The sequence below is a fragment of the Mustela putorius genome, unplaced genomic scaffold (assembly GCF_011764305.1).
Source record: "Mustela putorius furo isolate JIRA1106 unplaced genomic scaffold, ASM1176430v1.1 tig00003853_pilon_pilon_pilon, whole genome shotgun sequence".
NCBI classification, from domain to species: Eukaryota; Metazoa; Chordata; class Mammalia; order Carnivora; family Mustelidae; genus Mustela; species Mustela putorius.
The window spans coordinates 28,568,664-28,586,676 of record NW_025422005.1 but is presented as its reverse complement, the minus strand read 5'-3'; the positions used below and the strand labels follow the sequence as shown (position 1 = coordinate 28,586,676).

General features: G+C 56.0%; 1 protein-coding gene across 1 annotated transcript; it reads left to right on the top strand.

The window, feature by feature from the left end:
- Positions 1-261: 261 nt before the first annotated feature.
- On the top strand, positions 262-17,768 carry RSPO1 (R-spondin 1). The gene is made up of 6 exons (XM_004740755.3): positions 262-398; positions 5,018-5,403; positions 13,442-13,633; positions 15,656-15,805; positions 16,074-16,262; positions 17,009-17,768. Exons 2-6 carry the CDS (start codon positions 5,310-5,312, stop codon positions 17,173-17,175), a joined length of 792 nt encoding a protein of 263 aa, XP_004740812.1. The 5' UTR covers positions 262-398; positions 5,018-5,309; the 3' UTR covers positions 17,176-17,768.
- The last annotated feature ends 245 nt before the right edge of the window (positions 17,769-18,013 follow it).

Genomic DNA, 18,013 nt, shown 5'->3' with positions numbered 1-18,013 from the left:
CGGATCCAGGCAAGGGGGGCCGGCTCGGGGGGTGGGACTGCAAAGGGGGGGATTCCCTCCCTCGTGCGAGCAGAGGACTGGCCCCTCTCCGGGCTGGGAGCTCCGGCAGAGCGGAGGCGCGACGGAGAGCACCAGCACTGGGCGGAGAGCGGGGAGCGGACCGCCGGAGTGGGGCATTGCGGAGAGCGAGGGCCGGACCGAGCCGCCCCAAAGGACCGATGCGCCGGGTGGGGCGCTGGCCCCGGAGGGCGTGAGCCGCCCGCAGATTGAGCAACTTAGGAACGCGCAGGCGGAGCGCGGGCGAGCCGGGCGCCCAGGACAGTCCTGCGGCAGGCGGGCGAGCCGGCCGCGCCCTCGCCCCTCCCGGGCCTGCCCCCGCCGCGGCTGGCAGCGCGGAGGTGAGTCCCCCCTGAGCTGCTCCGTCCTCCTCCCTAGCGCCCCCTTTCCCGGGGCCTGGGGTGCCGGGGACCTCCCGTCGGGGCTCGGTCGAGCTGAATGCCGGGGGGACAGGGGGGGGAGGGGGCGACAGCGAGGGGAAGGGGACTTCTGGCTGCTGTGGGGTCAGAGGGCGGGAGAGGGCACCTCCTGTAGCCTCTCCTGCTAGTCTTTGCCGCCGCCATCCGCGTCATCCCTCAAGTCGCTGGGCAGCCCTCTCCCGGTTGCTGCCTCGGGTTCCCCTCAACCCCGCAGCTCCCGGTGATCGTCCTCACTCTGGATCTGATCTCATCTGACTCTGAATCTGAAACTGATGGAAACTGATCGTTCTGGATTCCCCAAGCCCATCAGTCTTGTTCACCCCTCTTCCCCAGCTCTTGATCCCTGGTGCTGTCGGCTCGAATTCCCCTGAGACCCGTGGCCCCTGATTCTTTCCACCTCAGTCCCACAGCCTGAGTCTGGGTCCGACGTGGCAGGCTGCGAGCACGACCGCCCCCAGTGCGCTGCGAGGTGGCGCGACTCACTGGCCCTCGGGTCGGTCGCTGAGGGACGGATGGTACTGCTTGGTTGAGGAGAGGTGGGGGGCTGTGTTCGTCCGGGGCTCAGAGGAGGACAAGGACGGATTCTGGGTGCGGGTGCTTGGGGGCTGAGGCTTTCTTGTGAAACTGACCTCTTGGAGAATTCTCTTGGATTTGGGGAGGGGAGACAGTGAGAGGGACTTCTGATCCGCCTCCCCTCCCCCTGCACCTGCTGGGCCTCTCCGGGACAGTGGGGAGGGAAGAAGAATTTGCGCGCACGGGGCAGAGATGGAGGGACGTGCAGGAGCCTTTCCCGGCTGCCCTCGGTGTTGGAAGGGTGGGGGGCGGCCCCAGCACCTGGCTTGGCTCCGGCCGACACGCTAATCCCGACAGGTCGGGCAGGCACGTACTTGGTCCCGCCCCCCGCTCAGCAATACCTCTGCCCCCGCCCGCCAGCCCGCTCCGCTGCCGAAACTCCCCACCCGTAGCCGGTCCCGGGGAGGGTTAATGAGACATTATCGGGATGGTTTACATTTTTGGGTCTGTATCCGGCCCCGGACGGAGTACCAATTTATCCTGATAGTGTTACAGGGAAGAAGGTGAAAGTTATTGCAACCTTGCGGGGGCACCGAGTCCCCGCCCTCGGCTCCCCCCTCCCCCGCCCAGCTGTGTTCCCCTGGGCAGCCTGTGTCCTCCCCTCCCCAGACCACCTAGCCTGTGCGCGGCCTCTCTCCTCAGTCTCCCTCACCAGCTCTGCCTCTGCCGCCAGTTCCTTCCCCACCTCCGTGGTCAGCTCCCTGCTCCTCTGTCCCGCCCTCCAGACACCCAGTCCTGAGCAACAAACCCCACTCGGTGGTCACTGGGCTAGATCTGTCACCCCGAGACCCTTAACCTCCCAGTGCCAATACAATGGGAATAATTCACTTCTTTCCTAGAGTTATTCGGAGTAAATGCGGGCCCAGCACATGTCAGGTGGGGCAGGCATCTGATGAATGTGAGCCCTTCACCCTTACCCTGGCAGAGACAAAATGCCCTTCCTTCCCCCCACAGATGCCTGAGACCTTGATTACTGCCAGCAGTTCCCATTGCTGGCTCTGCTCATCCAGGGTAGTCTCTGTATATGCTTGGATGGGATGGGGAAGGAGGGAGGGGTGGAGGGACCTGTGACCTTCTGGGGGCTTGTTCTGCGGCATCCTTAGTCTGAGACCTCTCCAGCTTTTAAAATGGGATTTCACATCGAATTCTGAGTTTTCAACTTCTCTTTTAAAAAAAATCAGAAGATTTGACAATATTTAATCATTATCTCTGCCCATAGACAGTCCACTGGAGTTGAATAGCACCCGCTCCCTTTAGATGAGACATTTCCCCCCAGCACACCCCCTCCACAACTGGCTGGCTGCCCTCCTATTTGTTGCTTATACTCCTGGCCTTAGCTCCTTTTCAGGGTTAATTATATGTATATACTTCTTTTAAGAAATATTTTATTTATTTATTAGACAAGTAGGCAGAGAGAGAGAGGGAAGCAGGCTCGTTGCTGAGCAGAGAGCCTGATGCGGGGCTCAGTCCCAGGACCCTGAGATCATGACCTGAGCTGAAGACAGAGACTTTATTCAACTCACTGAGCCACCCAGATACCCCATGTATATACTTTTTAAAGTGCTTGAATCTCCTCCCATCCAGCGATAGGTGAGTGAGGTCAGTGTTAGTTGCTCCCGTGTTATTCAGATCTGAATCCTCCTGTCTGTTTCCCAGCTGAGATCATGGTTCCAGTGATTCAGGTGGGAGTGGGCCAGAAGGGCCTCACTGGCGAGGACCGGAGGAGCATGGCCAGAAGAAGGCTGAAAGCTCAGACGTAGGAGGATTGAGGGGAACAGAGGCGAAGGAGAGGGAAGGCGAGGAAGGAAGCTGACCTCGGTTGAGCCCCCCAACCTGGGTGTGCCAGGCCCTGGGCCGGGTAGGCACAGGAGAAGCAAAGGTGATCTCTTCTGCCCCTAAGATCCCATGGATAACCGAGCTCGCAGTAAGACCAAATTACCACAGACCCCGGCTTTAACACCAGGTTGGTCGGATGTGGCTTTCTCCTCCAGTGTTTGTCCAGTGTAAGGACCCATGGCGCCCCAAGAATGTATCTGCCAGGAGTCTTCAGTTTCACAAATGCCTCCATCAACCCTGCCATAGTGAGTGATCACACGGGGATGAATGCGAGTATGGAAACTGCATAACAGGTCTCAGTATTAAGGCCCGTATCCAGATGATACCAAAACAAAACACCTGTATTGCTTTTTGGATGACCACTGGCATGTAGACACAAAATTGTGGCTTCCTGGTCATAGAAAATACAACCATGATGAGTGAGTCCTCCTGACGCGCCAGGTGCCCTTCTAAGCCTTTTCATGTATTGGCTCATTTAAACTATAAAAAACCACCATCCTGTCACAGATGAGGACCAGCTGAACAACTAGGCTGAGGTAACAGCTAATACACAGCGCTACCCACATTAGAAGCCCAGCATTCTGCTTCCTCCCTTAACCATCATGCTCTCTACAGCTGGCCTCTGGCTAAAGACCCCAGTCTGATAAGCTCAGCAGGAGGACCAACCACAATTTGCAGGTGAGGGAAGTGTGTGGTGGAGGCAGGGGAGGAGAAGGGCTCTGGCAGTGCACATGGGGAGTCCTGGAGGGGCACGCAGAGGCTGGCGTTTGGAGGTGGCTGGGGGCATCCCCGCCCCAGCTTGGCTAGGCTGCAGGGCCAGGTGGGACCCATCAGCTTCGTGTAAACACTTCTCACAAGGGCAGCTTAACCACTTGAGTGTGACTGGCCTTCAAAGCTGGAGGGAGAGGCCGAGCAGGGAAGTGCCGAGCTCCCTTGAGGGATAAGGATTTATCTCCCATGCAGGTGGGCTCCCTGGGGCCTCCCCCAGAGGCCAAGGGGAAAGGGGTTGGGACCGTGCTGGAGGGGCACTGCCGCTCCAGCATTTCAGATTTCTCATTAGTAAGCCAAAACTCAGCCAACTCTCAGAACAAGCCTGTGAAACAGGCATCTTTATTCCCATTTTAGAGATGAAGAAACTGACGTTCAGAGAGGCTGAGTGATGTGTCCAGAGGCATCTAGCTGGCAGGTGGGAGGGCAATGCTTCCCGGGCAGCTACGAAGCTTCCTGAAGCCTGGCTCTTTCCTTCTGTCCCTGGGCGAGCATGGGTGGGTCTGCAGCCAAGTGTTCAGGGCAATGCTTTCCAGCATGCCTGGGCTGGAAGAATGTGCGGGAGTAAGTGATCCCAGAGTGTGAAGCTCAGTGTTCGGGGAGACACACTGCACCGGGGAGGGACCAGCTGCCCCTGCCCCCATCACCCGGCCAGCAGGCCAGCGGGTCCAGAGACCTGGCTCTCGCTGGGCCAGGGGATTATCCCCATTCTCTGTGTCTCTGGCCAGGGCGGGCACCGCTGCCTCTTTTATCCTCTCACAAAGGCCAGGCCCGCAGGGCCTGCTGTGTCAGAGTTTCTGTGGCCGGGGGAAGCCTTACTTCCTTTTCTCCCGCCAAGCCCAGAGGGCCACGCAGAGTCTGCCCACTTGTCGGGGGGCCACCACTAGAGCTCCACAGGTGAAAGGCACAGGGGTGACTCAGCACTGGGAGGAGAGGACTGAGGGGTCACTCACAGAAGGACAGAGAGCTCCTCTTCAAGACAGAGGCTATTCCTGCAGTATGAGGTCAGAAGGGTAGATCTAAAGAAGCACTTCCAGTCAGAGCTGGCCAATATCGGGCAGGGGTGGGGCCAGCTGGTTCCCAGGGATCCACAAATTGGATGTGAGAGTCTGCCATAGTCCAGCTGCTTGGGTAGCCGGCTCCAGTCCCAGGTTAGGGCGTTCTGTGAAATTCCCAGGAAAAGGTGCAGATTTCTTCTACAGGGTGGGGGCTACGGCCGGGGGCAGGTGGGTAAGTTGTCCTATTCAACCATTCGGAGTTCTCACTGTCTTCTGGGTAGGAGACCACGTGGGACGGTAGGAGACATTAGTTAGCAGGACCCTAAGGTTCCCCAGAATTAACCTCTCTTTATCCTCCCCCAACAGGTTGGTTTTTGGAGGTGTCCCCGCTGAAGTGGCAAAGAGCTCTCCCATGTGACACACCCGAGGTGCCTTTGGGGAAAGCTCTCTGGACCTCCCAATGGGCTGATGAAGAAGTGGGCTCCCCACACCCTCTCTGCCCCCAACTGAGATTATGGTGGATTTGGGATACGGCCCAGGCCCGGGCCTCCTGCTGCTGAACCAGCCCCGCAGGTGTTAGCAAGAGCCCTGCGCTGTCCACCCCCCCATCCCCCAAAGACCACCCCTTCAACCGGGGGCCTGGAGCTGGCAAGTGACTATGCGGCTTGGGCTGTGTGTGGTGGTCCTGGTTCTGAGCTGGATGCATCTCGCTGCCGGCAGCCGGGGGATCAAGGGCAAGAGGCAGAGGCGGAGTGAGTAATGGAGCAGGGCTGGACCACTGCTGGCCTTGGGAGCGGGAGGGGGCCGCCTGGGGACCGGAGGGCCATCAGCGGTTTCATTCGGTGATGACCATGGCAGATTTTACTTTGTCTATTACAGCTGTGTAGATTACTCAGTAGATTATCCTGTTTGTGGATTATCCGGTGTGTGGATTAATTTGTTGAGATTAGCCCCTCTGTAGATTACTTTTGTCTATTTTCCCCTTTGTAGACTCTGCTTTCTAGATTAACCCCTCTCTTGTGAGGATCCAGTGTGTGGATTATGCCTTTTGACATAACACCAGCTTTGTGTGGTATCCATGGAGATGGGGTCCCCTGCTGCTGGGGCCCCAGCTTCAGGGTGCTTGGCCCCCTCCTCACTGATAGGAGTTCTCAGCTCTTTTCTTTGGGTCTTGGCTGAGTGTGGGCCCCCGGTAACCCCTTGGGGCCAGGAGCTCTACTAAGCTTGGGGAACAGCTTCCCTGCCAAGTTCATGGGGGCAGATACAGCAGAGTAGGGAGGCTCATGAGACTGTCCACTCCCATGGTTTTTAACTCTGCGCAGTGGGATTCGGGGAGCTGCACTGGGGGCTGAAGGGGAGGCAGTGGGAAGGAGTGTGGCCCCACTGCCTGTCCAAGCAGAGGACTGCTCACTTTTCCTGTTTTCAGCCAGATTCCACATAAGATGTCACTGGAAGGAGGGGTTCTCACAGTTTAAAAAAAAAAAAAATTAAATTCTTTTGTGATACAGATAGGCCTAAGGACACCTGGTTGATACTGGAACCTAATTCCCATGAACCCTGTCTTCCTAAAAGCAGAGCTTGACAGAGCTCACGGTGAACCTGTCCCCACAGAATCCCATCCCCGACAGACCTGAGAGCCCCCTGGCCTCATCCTGGCTCCTGCCATGGGGGGTGGGGGGTGGGGGATGGGGTATGCGAACCTGCCTAGTATGTGAAGGGAGTCGATGCTGGCTGTGCCAACTGGCTAGGGAGAGGGAGGGGGCCTCTGGTACAGACCCCAAGGGCTTTCTCCCTTTCAGCGTCCCCCATAAGGCATGTCACTCCCACAGGTGGGGGGCTCCTCTGAAGTGCGGCACAAGCCCCTCTTGCTTCCTCCTGAGGCTGTCAAACCCAGCCCCACCAGGAGAAGTTGGGAGGCAGTGGAGTTCTGTTGGGTCCCCACCGGTGCGGTCCAGGCCAGAACCCAGCCCAGGGAGAGAAGCTCAGAAAATTGGTGAAGCTGAAAATCCCTGGCTTAACACACAATTAGAGGCGGTTAGGTTTAATCATCATCGAGGCCTTGATTTTCTTCTCTGCTCCGGTATCTTGGGCTTCACAGGCCCAATGTGGTTTAGTGGTTTATAACCAGTCTCCTTTGTTTCCGGGGGGGGGGGCATGAGCTGTGTCACACTTCCACTCACACTTTGACTCAGCCAGGGGTCAAAGACCTGGGTTCAAGTCTGTTGTATCAAAAACAACCACAACAATAACAAAGTACTGCCTTAGCATCAGAAAGACCTGGTCCCTGCAAAGGCCAGGTGAATGCACCAATTTGATGGGACCACAGCCCTGTACCAGGTGGCATGAGTGCAGATGTCCTTGATGGTGACATGTGAGGGTGGGGAAAGACTTGGGGTGCAGTGAGGACCTGGAGAGGGATGAGAGTTGCTAGACAATGCTTGTTGAATAAAACCCATAAAGCTGCAAGGGTGATTGCAAAGGGATATAGTACAGCCTACGGGAGGTTTTATTTATGCGTGTATATTTGGTGGGAACCCTTTAGAAAATCGCAAAGCTCTGTCTAGACTTCAGGATACATGTCGTTGTCACATGAACAATGTGTGGACTGTTTGGCCCTAGGGTTTCTGGGGAGTAGGAAGGGAAGAAAGGACCACGATGCCGTGTGTGGCTGCTTGACCTTGTGGCCACTGGGGGGGGGGCAGTGGGGAGCCAGCGTGGGGAGGTAGGCTGGCTGTGCAGATGAGCCTCAGATCTGTCGACTCTGATAGAGCACCCATCAGGAGACATATACCAGTTTGGAGTGCAGAAATGGCTGATCTCAGACTTGGGTGATGGTCTCCCCGCACGGAGGGAGTGAAATTGAGAAAAGGGCTCTTAGCTGTGAGTTAGGAACCCTAGCGGGGTGATTTCCTCTTCCCATTCACTGAGGACCCTCCCTCCCCTCTCTAAGCCCCCTCTTCACTCAGTTAGCCTCTTGTCTCCTCACTGGCCCTCGCCTGCTCCTGAATGCTTTCCTGCCTGGGCCTCAGGGTGCCCACCTTGACTCCCCACTTGTCGCACTGAGTACTCCTTCTCCTTACTGAGACTCTTTTAGCAGATTTCTGGGTCCCTTGCTCAGTCCTGCTGCCTTGAGTCCCTCATTTCTTCACTGAAGCCCGGCTCTCCCGTCTGACCCCATCCAGACTTTGTGGGGCAGTGAGATCAGGGGAGACTTCCTGGAGGAGGTGGCTTTTGTTTTGAGGCTTGAAGGAGTTCATCAGGCTCAGGAGGTGGAAGAGAATGTTCCAGGCAGAGGGACCAACTTGACCAAAGGCACGGAGGTGTGCAATGATGTGATGTGTGCAGACAAACGAAAATAGTTCTGTTTGGCTGAGGGGTAGTGTTGAGAGATGAAGTGGGTAGGATCAGCTCATGGAGGCTTTTCAGGCCAGGTAAAGAAGTTAGTAAGACCAGACGGGTCTCAGTTCTGCTGGTGATAGGGAGCCATCGATGGATTTTAGGAAGGGGTGTTTTGGTTGTAGGAACATCAGTTTGCAAGGGTTTTGTGCAAGAATGGATGAAGGGGCCTGAGAAGCCCCAGGGAATGGAGGGGGGCACAGCCTTGCCTTCCCAGCCTGGGGAAGTGGGCTTCACTGAGGACTTGGCGGGGGCAGAACCATGTGAGGGGGTTTTGTGAAGAGGTTGGGAAGTAGGCTCCATACTTTCTCTGAATGCCCTCCACTTCCAGCCCACCCAGCCTCCACAGCGAAGCTATAGCCCTACAAGGCTGCCTCCCCTGTGCGCCTCCCTCCATCATGGACATAGGAACCTTGCATGTGGTGAATCTGGCCGTGCCCTTCTGAGGTCCCCTTCCCTGCCAGTAGCATAAAGCCCTATTTTCCATTCTGTGAATGCACTAAGATGTTCGGTGCCTCAGAGCCTTTGCACAGGCTGTTCCTCCTGTGTGGCACACCCTCTTCGCCTAGCCGGCTGGGTAAGGGAGTGTCTTCCATTACTCATCCCCTCACACAGCGTGAGCCAGCCCTGCTTGCCGCATCCCTGGGTGGGCCTTTGTTTATGCCTCAGCTCTAGCTCTAGGTCCCCAGCTCCCAGCCCTTCTGGGCACAGGTTAGGTGTGCAGTAAATGTCTATGGAATGGATGAGCCTCACTTTTTTCCCTTTGAATCATTAGGCATCCCCCAACACCCACCATCTTCCTTGGACCCCGTTTCCCGCACATAGAGCCCCCCTCCCTGTGGCTGTCTATTTGCACCCCACTGCCCATGCACCTGTCTCATTAAGCTGAGAACACCCTTGGGTTCCTATCCTTCTTGACCAGCATCCCCTTCCTCGCTGAACTGACCCCTGCCTGTCACTGAACTCCTCTCCTCCTTCATAAGCTCTCCTTCTCCTTCCTGTGTCCCCAAACTTCATGGAGCTCAGTTCCCTTTGTCCTTGTCTCAAGCCCCAAGGCCACTCGGCTTTGCATTGCAACTCTCCTGTATCCTCGGGTCTTCACTCCCATCAGTTCACCCAGCCCCGGAGTCTCAGAGGCGCGTGATCACAGCCCCTGCTCCCCGCTGCTCTCCCCTCTCTGTTCCTATGTTCTCGGATGCCCTCTGGCCCTCTCCTCCCTTTACCTCCACCTCCACCCCTTCTACCCGCTTCCCATCCCCCACTCCACCAGAATGGCTCCTTTTGGGGTCAGCCAGTGGGTCACCTCCCCATGCCGGTATGTGGCTGTGACCTCCTCCCGGCTGTCTCTGCACATCTCCCCCTTTGCAACTTGCCCACTCTCCCTCAGCAACCCCCCACCCCTACCCCAGGATTCCTTCTCAGTTCTCTCTGAGCCCCTCCTCCTCGGCTGGCCTGTTGAGTGAGTGCTGCCCACTGCTTAGGCTCTGCCTCGGGATGACTCCCTGTCCCATGACTTAACCATTGATGACCACAGCTTCCAAAGTAGGATCCCTGCGTTCTCTCCCCTGCTCCACAGCTGATTGCTTGAATGAGATGACTCTCCTTCCTCTACTCCTTGACCCCTGCCTTCTGCCCTCTGCCCCTGTCAGGGGCACCATTGCTGCCTCCTTGGCCGACACCTCAGCAGCTTTGGAACAGCGACGCCTCCCTGGCCTGCCCAGTGGGCTCTGCTCTTGGCTTTCATATTCACTGTGCCTTTGAGTGACCTTTCTTTCTTCTGCCCTTCCCTTAAATTCCTGGTTCTTTTGCTCATTCTCTTGACCCACTGTCCTTTCTGTTCTTGTGGACGCTCATGCCTTTATGACTGTTTTCATATTAAAAACGCCACATTGAAATCTCCAGCCAAAATATTTCTCTTGACTTCCAGACCCACAGGTTCAACTGTCTAATAGACACCTCCCCCCAGATATCCCACAGGAGCCACAACGTCAACACATCTAAAACCTGACTTCTCATCCTTCCCCCGCCCAAACCTGCTCCGCCTCCTGTGGTCCCGTCTTGGTGAAGGGCGAAGGGCCACCTTGTCACACAAGCCCAACACCTTGGAGTCACCCTCAGCTTGCACTTTCCCCAGCCCTCAGCCCCATGTCTGGCCCACATCACCTGGTCTTATTGATTCTCCCACCTGAGTATCTCACCTGTGTCCACTCCTCTGCATCTTCTCCATCCAGCTGTCTCTTTGGGCTTGAGGTATCTTCTTGTCTCCAGACTTGCCATCCCTATGACCCATTCTCCCTATCACAGAGTGATCCGACCATGTCTCTGATTTTAAAGCCCCCAGTAATTCTTCACTGCCTTTAGGACAATGTCCAAATTCCTTTGTCCAGATTCAAGACCCTTTCTTATCTTGGCCTGTCTCCCCTTCCAGCTTCACATCTAACCCCTCCCTCCATGCTCCCTGCCCCCACGCTGATTTCAGATCCTGAGGGCTCCACACTTTCTCTTGCTGTGTCACTGAGAGATCAGAAGAGAAATGCACACAGAGATGTGCTGGTTGATTGGGAGATGGACAGCAGGATTCTGAGAGGGCCTTTTGCAAATCTGTCCTTAACAAAAACGACAGGGATGAAGACACGAGCATGGGAACATAGTTATATGGCTGGCAAATAGGACGCTGGGATCAGTTCAGTTATTGAAACTAAGGCAAGGATAGCGTGGACATTCATTTCAACAATGAATTCAGTAGAAACTTTGAATAATAGAGAATATATCTTTGAAGTAGAAGCAGTAGCTAAAATTTAAACAAACTTATTAATTTGTAATACAACCAAATAAAGGACCAAAGTGGAAAAGGAAACCCAAGGGCTCCCTCATAATGCCAACGCAACACTTAAATATTTTTGTTCCTAGAAGAACTAAACCAAGAACAATATTAATTTTTAAATACATTGATTAATTAACATCGGCTCTATACAAATCAATTCTATATATATATATATTTTTTAAATCAATCTACCTGAACTTCTGGTCTCCACATTACCTCATGTGGTCTTGCCCTTGACCTTCCTAAACTTTGTTCCCTCTGCATTGGCACACATGCTGGCTGCAAAGCCTTGTTCAAGTCATTTCACTTCCCCGTGCCCTCCTCTGTAAAAACAAGGCTTACAAACTAATAATCACACCTGCTGCGTGGGTTGTAAGGATTTAGTAAGTGAACGCATGAGGAGACCCGGGAACAGAGTAAGCGTGCCACATGGGGAGTCAGCAGCCATGGTGGTTGTGAAACGGCTGTGTTTTTTTCCAGCCCCTTCCCCTTTTGCTCACATCCTTAACTCTTGCTCATTCTCTGGTTCTGAAATCAGGGATCGCTCCTGCAGCCGGTACTTCTCCCAGTAGCCCTCCAGAGTAGACATCCTCACATCCGTTTCCAGTGGTGGGAAAGGAGGCACAAGAGACACCGTGTTTTGCCCCAGGGCACAGGTCCAGCCTAAGCTCAGGGTCCCCTACACTCCGTGATTTCGTGCCGTCTGTTCTGATTCCCCCCGGCGCTGTGCCCCCAGCCTGCATCGCCAGCTCCTTGCTTCATGCTTGCTTCTAAGTGGCTCATATCCTCTCTGTGTGTTACCTTCTCCACTTGCTTTTCTTCCTGTGGGGCGGACCTCATTTAGTGACCAGCCCCACTGTCCCACCACCACCTACCCTCACCCTGACCCCAGACTCCCCCCTCCTGTTGGTCTTCTCTGCCAAATTCTCTCAAATCTTTTTCTGTCCATCTCCAACTTTGCAGAATTTTATTTAAGATGTTCTCATCTTTCTCACCTGGTTGATCAGCTTCCTTCCAGATGGTCCTTTGGTCCCTGGTCTCCATCCAGGCTGCCAGAGGAACCTCTCAACATGTAAATCAGCTCAGGTCCTGCACCTTGCCAATAGCTTCCTACTGTCTAATCAGTTATGAGAAAGGTCCCAAGAAAAACTCTGCGAAACAGGGGTCCTTTGGCCACAATGTTTGGCAAGTGAAGCTTCCTCTGTCCCCCTCTTAGGGAGTCACTCTGCGCAGGAGCATGGGAAAGCTTGAAGAAATCCTGTGCTAAAGAACTCTGTTTAGACCCATGGACCCAGTGTTCTGTCTTCCCTGATGTCCTGGCCTTTTCTCTACAGCCTCTAAGGAACATTTAGGAGAAAGTGTGTTCCAGGAATGCTCTTTGGGAAACGCTGCCTGGCAGGATCAAGTTCAAGTTCTTAGCATGATTGTCTTTCACCATTCCCCTCCCTGTCCCTTCTGCACCCCAAATCATCTGTAATTCCCTTTGGGTTCTTTTCTACCTCTGCGGGCCTGCTTCTAGAAGGACCCTCACCCCTACTTCATGATGGACAAATCTCTACTAATTCTTCAAAAGTTGGCCCAAAGGAAACCTTCTTCATGACTCCTTCCTTCTTTTCTTTTTGGGTTCACTCTTACTAGGCCTTGTGGCTGTCAGTGTTTACTTGTTTGCAGGTCTGCCTGCATCACTGAAAGATCAGTTTGGAGTGGTGAGGAGAGCCTCCCTCCATGTCCCCAGTGCTCACCGGGCACAGGATACTTGGGAGGGGTGCAGGGAGTTTTGGTTAAACAAGTGACATCAAAGGGTTGAGACCCCATGCTGGGGCTGGAGGTCACACTGCCTCAAAGGAAGGCCAATGTTTCCCAAACTTAGCATCACCGACATGTTGAACCAGGCAGCTTGTTGTGGGCCCCCCACTGCATGCCTTGTAGGATATTTACCAGTACCCCCAACCTGTCTCCCCCAGATGCCGGCAACAGCCTCTTCCCCAGTATGACTATCAGCAGCATCTCTAGATGTTTCCAGATATCCCCTGGGGAACAAAATCATTTCTGGTTGAGACCACTGTTCCAGAGCCAAGTTATTCCACTTGTCCTCCTGCATCCGAGCAGATGATCTTTTTCTCAGATAGTTTAACCCGTTGTCCTTCTTGACCTTAGAACTTTCGCAAGGATAAAATACAATCCCCTCCTTCCATACCTGAGGCTGAGCTTTTCTTCTTCTTGGGAGGGCTGGGGAAGGTTCCAGGAAAGGTGCAGCTTCAGGAGCTCCTCGGGGAATGGCTAAGCAAGCCTGGAGAGTAAGCCAGTGTTGTGCCTGGAGCTGGGGCAGACATTTCGGAGGGTTGGGGGGTCTCTTGCTTCGGACATCTGTGCCAGTTCCCTTGAGGGATGATGCTTGGAGGCTTGTCAAGCGGCCTTACAAGGAGTGGACATCCTGGCCTGTACTTTCTGAAAAGCACATTTGTCGTGTAGGAAGAAACTCTTCGGCTTGCTTCCCACCCTCGTGGGAGCCTGGGAAAGATGGAGGTCTCTCCTACAGCCGCCTTCTTACCCTTCTTCCACCCTTGCAGTCAGTGCGGAGGGGAGCCAGGCCTGTGCCAAAGGTTGTGAGCTCTGCTCTGAGGTCAACGGCTGCCTGAAGTGCTCGCCCAAGCTGTTCATCCTGCTGGAGAGGAACGACATTCGCCAGGTGGGCGTCTGCTTGCCTTCCTGCCCCCCGGGATACTTCGATGCCCGCAACCCCGACATGAACAAGTGCATCAGTGAGTGTGGGGAGGGCTGGAGAAGACGCTGGACCCTGGGGGAGGGTGCTTTGAATGGTTGGTGGCAGGCAGGAGGAGGAGGAGAGGGGACATGGAGAAGGGGAGATGAGGCTCTGAGTCAAGTATCCAGCAGCCAGCCTGACATCTCAGGGAGTCCCTCCACCTTCCCAGCTCATGTATCCATATCAGAGCCCTATCTCCTGCCTCCAAACCTGTACCCACCTGTACTGCCGTGGTGTCCTGGGCCACTCACGCCATCGACTCGAGAGCCAGCTTGTCCTTCATGTCATCTCCCGTCCGTCTAATGACCAGATCGTGCCTGCTGCCTCTCGTTTCCGCCCTTACTGCCATAGTCTCGCCCGGGGTCTCTGCTGCCTCTCTCCTGGACTGTCTCAGTAGCCTGCTTCTCTGTCCTCCAGCACGCATCCAGTTCCCTTGAGCCCTCCCTCTGCATGTCAGCCAGAAAGATGCTTCTGAGACACGTGTCCTGTCCCATCACACTGTGATGTGAAAACCACCCCGGCCCCACGGACCGCAGGGAAATTCAAGCCCCTGCCAGCCTGTCCATTCCCCGCACCCTCCTGCCCCACCCCCGTGTCCAGGTCTTCTTGCCGGCTGGGCTGGGCTCCCCCACAGCCGCTGCAGCTCTGCATGTTCGAAGGCACATTCTGCCCCACCTCTGTTCAGGCTCACTGTGACATACTGGGGGACAGGCAGGGAACACACTCCAGTGAACAAGGCCAGTGCCCCTCCCATTCGCTCAGGGCCTGGGAGATTAGAATGCATTTCTAGATCATGTGTCCGTTGAGCCTCACAACAGCCTTTGGAGGGAGATGGGACCTAAGTGACAGGTGCCCTTTTTCGGAGGCTGATAGCAATGAGGCCTGCAGGGGAAATGGCTGACCCGAGATCAGCCTTGGGTTCTAAGCTTAATTCTGCTTCTTTCTCATTGTACAACTTCGCGTGTGTTGCAGCCTCTCAAAGCCTCTTGTCTGAAACGAGAATGCTAGTTTTCCCCCTAGGGCTGTTGCCAGAGGCATATAGAAAGCCCTTAGTGGCGACCCTTACTGTAGGTCCCCTGCAAGCAGACCCAGGAGTCTGAGCAAGGAGGGTGGAGTGGAGGAGAAGGAGCCTCCAGGAGGCACAGAGGAGGGGTCGGGTGCAGTGGGATGGGAAGACTTTGGGGCTGGAGGGGGGACCCTGGGGCTGCCCTCTTGGTCCTCAGGGTGTTTGGGGTAGGAGTTCCTGACTGAGCCAGCTCCCGCAAAACTGGCAGCCCCAGCTGCAGGTGCCAGAGGCTGGGAAGAAGTCAGCCTAGCCCACAGTCTGGGAAGGGAGAGGTTGTGAAAGACTCTGCCTGCTTCCAGCCAGGGCCCTGTGACCCTCCCTCCCCCAACTTCCCCAGAGGAGGGAGAGCTGGCAAGAGGGGATCAGGGAGGGACCCAGGAGTCCAACCAAGGTGGTTCCTGGAACTGGGCCTTGCAGAGGGAGAGGAATTTGCCCTGAGATCTCTCCTTCCCCCTCCAAGCAGATTCTTTTCTCAGGGCAGGAGGGGAACCAGGGCTTGGGGTGTCATGGATGCCTAGCTATGGTGAGAGGAAACCATATAGCTGTGAGCGGGGATCATTGTATTCCTCAGTTCAACTCTGATTAGGTGGTCCTCTGGTGTGCCATGATGTGCTGGGACCCTTCTCCCCCCCCCCCCCCCCGTCCCCCAACGAATCCCAGAGGGTCCCACCCTGCTCCTCTGAAACCAGCTCTTCTGTGCCTCACCTTGGTTCCAGGGCCTGGGATTGGGTTTGGGCTGGTGGTAGCTGACCGGCCCAGCCAGCCCTGAAGAGCGACACCTTTGGCTTCCTCTGCTCACCCTTCCCTTGCCTTCCCTCCCTCCCAGGACTCTCCTGCGGTCATGGCAGCTCAGGGCCAGGGTCCTGCCCTCAGGGTTGGGGGGGCTGCCCTCAGGGTAGAGGGGCCTTGGGGATGGGGGTGAGCCAGAGGCCCCCAATCTGGCCCTCTCCTCAGAGTGCAAGATTGAGCACTGTGAGGCCTGCTTCAGCCACAACTTCTGCACCAAGTGTAAGGAAAGCTTGTACCTGCATAAGGGCCGTTGCTATCCGGCCTGTCCCGAGGGCTCGGCGGCCGCCAACGGCACCATGGAGTGCAGCAGTCCTGGTGAGTTTGCGGGGGTGCTACGGGCCAAGGGGGTTGGGCCCCTGGGAAGGGGCAGGGAGAGCCTGCTTTTCCCCCACCTGCAGCCCCTCCCCCCGACAGCCCTGTGGGGTTTGTCCCAAGGTTTTTCTGGCCTCTGGACCAAAGATGCCTCCAGCCTCAGGCTCAGGCAGAGAACAGGTGGGAGGGGCTCCCCCGGGGCATTCTGGGGTACCCAGAGGTGACCCCCGCCTCCCTTTCTTTCTCTCCCTCTTCCCTCCTTTCCTGCCAGCGCAATGTGAAATGAGCGAGTGGTCCCCGTGGGGGCCGTGCTCTAAGAAGAAGAGGCTCTGTGGCTTTCGGAGGGGCTCTGAGGAGCGGACTCGGAGGGTGCTCCATGCCCCTGGGGGGGACCACACTATCTGCTCGGACACCAAGGAGACCCGCAGGTGCACAGTGCGGAGGACACCCTGTCCAGAGGGTGAGCTGCGTGCGGCCTGTGCCTCCCCGGGGCTGGGAGTTGGGGACAACCATGGAGGTTTGATCACTTCTGCCTCCTCCCTGTCACCTAGGAAAGGGCCATAGGCTGGGGCCAGATGGGAACCTCCAGTTCAAGATGCCATGCTGGGGGAACCAGTGCCGGGTTCTGGCAGAGAGCAGTCCCCAGAGCTCCATGTGGTGGAGCTCAGTGTCTATGTCTTCCAATTTCCCCATTTTCTCTGAACCAGCATGTGATGGCATTAGAGGGTCCCTCAGAGGTCTGAGGGGGGCCACAGAAGCAGGTGCTAAGACTCAGAGAGGTGTAGCGGTGTGACCAAGGTCACACAGCCTGTAGTTGGCCATGAGGTGGCAGCTGCCCCCAGAGGCAGTGGAGTGGGGCACAGGAGCTGGGGGTTTTCCTGCTTGTCCTGAGAGCTGCACCAAACATCTTGGCCCAGTGGGTTTCAAGGTCTGTAAGAGACACAAGCAAGAGGAGGGTATCTGGTTCATCAAGGGATGGGGGGAAAGGCTCCTGGGACCCCCGTCTCCATAACCATGTTGTAGGGTCCCCTGAAGTGGCCGCTAGTCAGAAGAGGCCTTGAGGGGGACCGCCACAGCCTAAAGGCAGTAACGCCACCCCTCCCAACTTCCTCCCCAGTCCCCTTCTCGAGCCCTGGGCCATGCCCGGGGCCTCCTCGCTTGCTGCAGAATGTCCTTTGTTGACTTTTCCTGCTGTTGGGGTTGCAGGGCAGAAGAGGAGGAAAGGGGGCCAGGGCCGGCGGGAGAACGCCAACAGGAACCCGAGCAGGAAGGAGAGCAAGGAGGCGGGCGCCGGCTCTCGGAGACGCAAGGGCCACCAACAGCCGCAGCACCAAGGAACAGTGGGGCCGGTCACGCCTGCGGGGCCCACCTAGGGATGATTGTCACCTCCAGGCTCACGCAGGAAGAGTCCAGCGCTGCTCTGTGTGATGGAAGCTTTACCGAACTGGAGCGCTGGGAGCAAAGCGTGTACACGCTCTCCATGCATATATGGACACACAGACACACACACACAGGGCCCATGTTCAAACATGCAACATACATACACGTATGTGCACATGTGCACGCGTGCACACACACACACACACAACCGAGGCCACCGGAAGACACGTCTATCTCTCAGACATCACCGCAGGAGCAGGGTGGGGAGGTAGAGGGGGTCCCCTTTGCCTGGTAGAGGGCCCAGTGACACAGACTTGGCTTGTGATGCTCCCAAGGGACATGTCAGAGGAAACATTTCCCAGCTTCCAAGCCCAAAGGGAGTGGATCCTTCTGGAGGAGCTGATAGGATCGGCCCAGCATGGCAGACAGGAGCCAGAGCTTGGGGACTGTTCAGCATTTCCAGCTGTGTGACTTTATCCTTGGAGAGTACTGTTACACGCCCATGATCCGTATCAGGGCTGCCCCGACTCTGAAAACTGTTCACAGGTTTATTTCAAATTAAAAACAAAACCAAATGACAACGGTAGCCACAGGCACCACATTCCTTCACAGGGGACAAGGATTGGTGGGTTACCTGGGAGCAGGACAGGACAGGGCTGAATTTCGAAAGACCCCCTCATGGGCCCCTGGGCAGAAGGCCCAGAGCAGGAAGAAAACTTTGAGGCTACTCTGAGGGTGATAACCAGGTTCTCTGCAGCCTTATTTGTCACTCAAAGTGTGGTTTGTGGACCAGCATCCACGTTATCCCCGGGCAGTTTAGAAGGGAGAGTC

Bases quoted from the DNA above. Each gene is read 5' to 3' on its own strand.
- RSPO1 (XM_004740755.3), top strand. From the start codon at position 5,310: ATGCGGCTTGGGCTGTGTGTGGTGGTCCTGGTTCTGAGCTGGATGCAT. The intron at 5,404-13,441 runs GTGAGTAATGGA...CCACCCTTGCAG, and splicing joins GGGCAAGAGGCAGAGGCGGA to TCAGTGCGGAGGGGAGCCAG. The intron at 15,806-16,073 runs GTGAGTTTGCGG...CTTTCCTGCCAG, and splicing joins CATGGAGTGCAGCAGTCCTG to CGCAATGTGAAATGAGCGAG.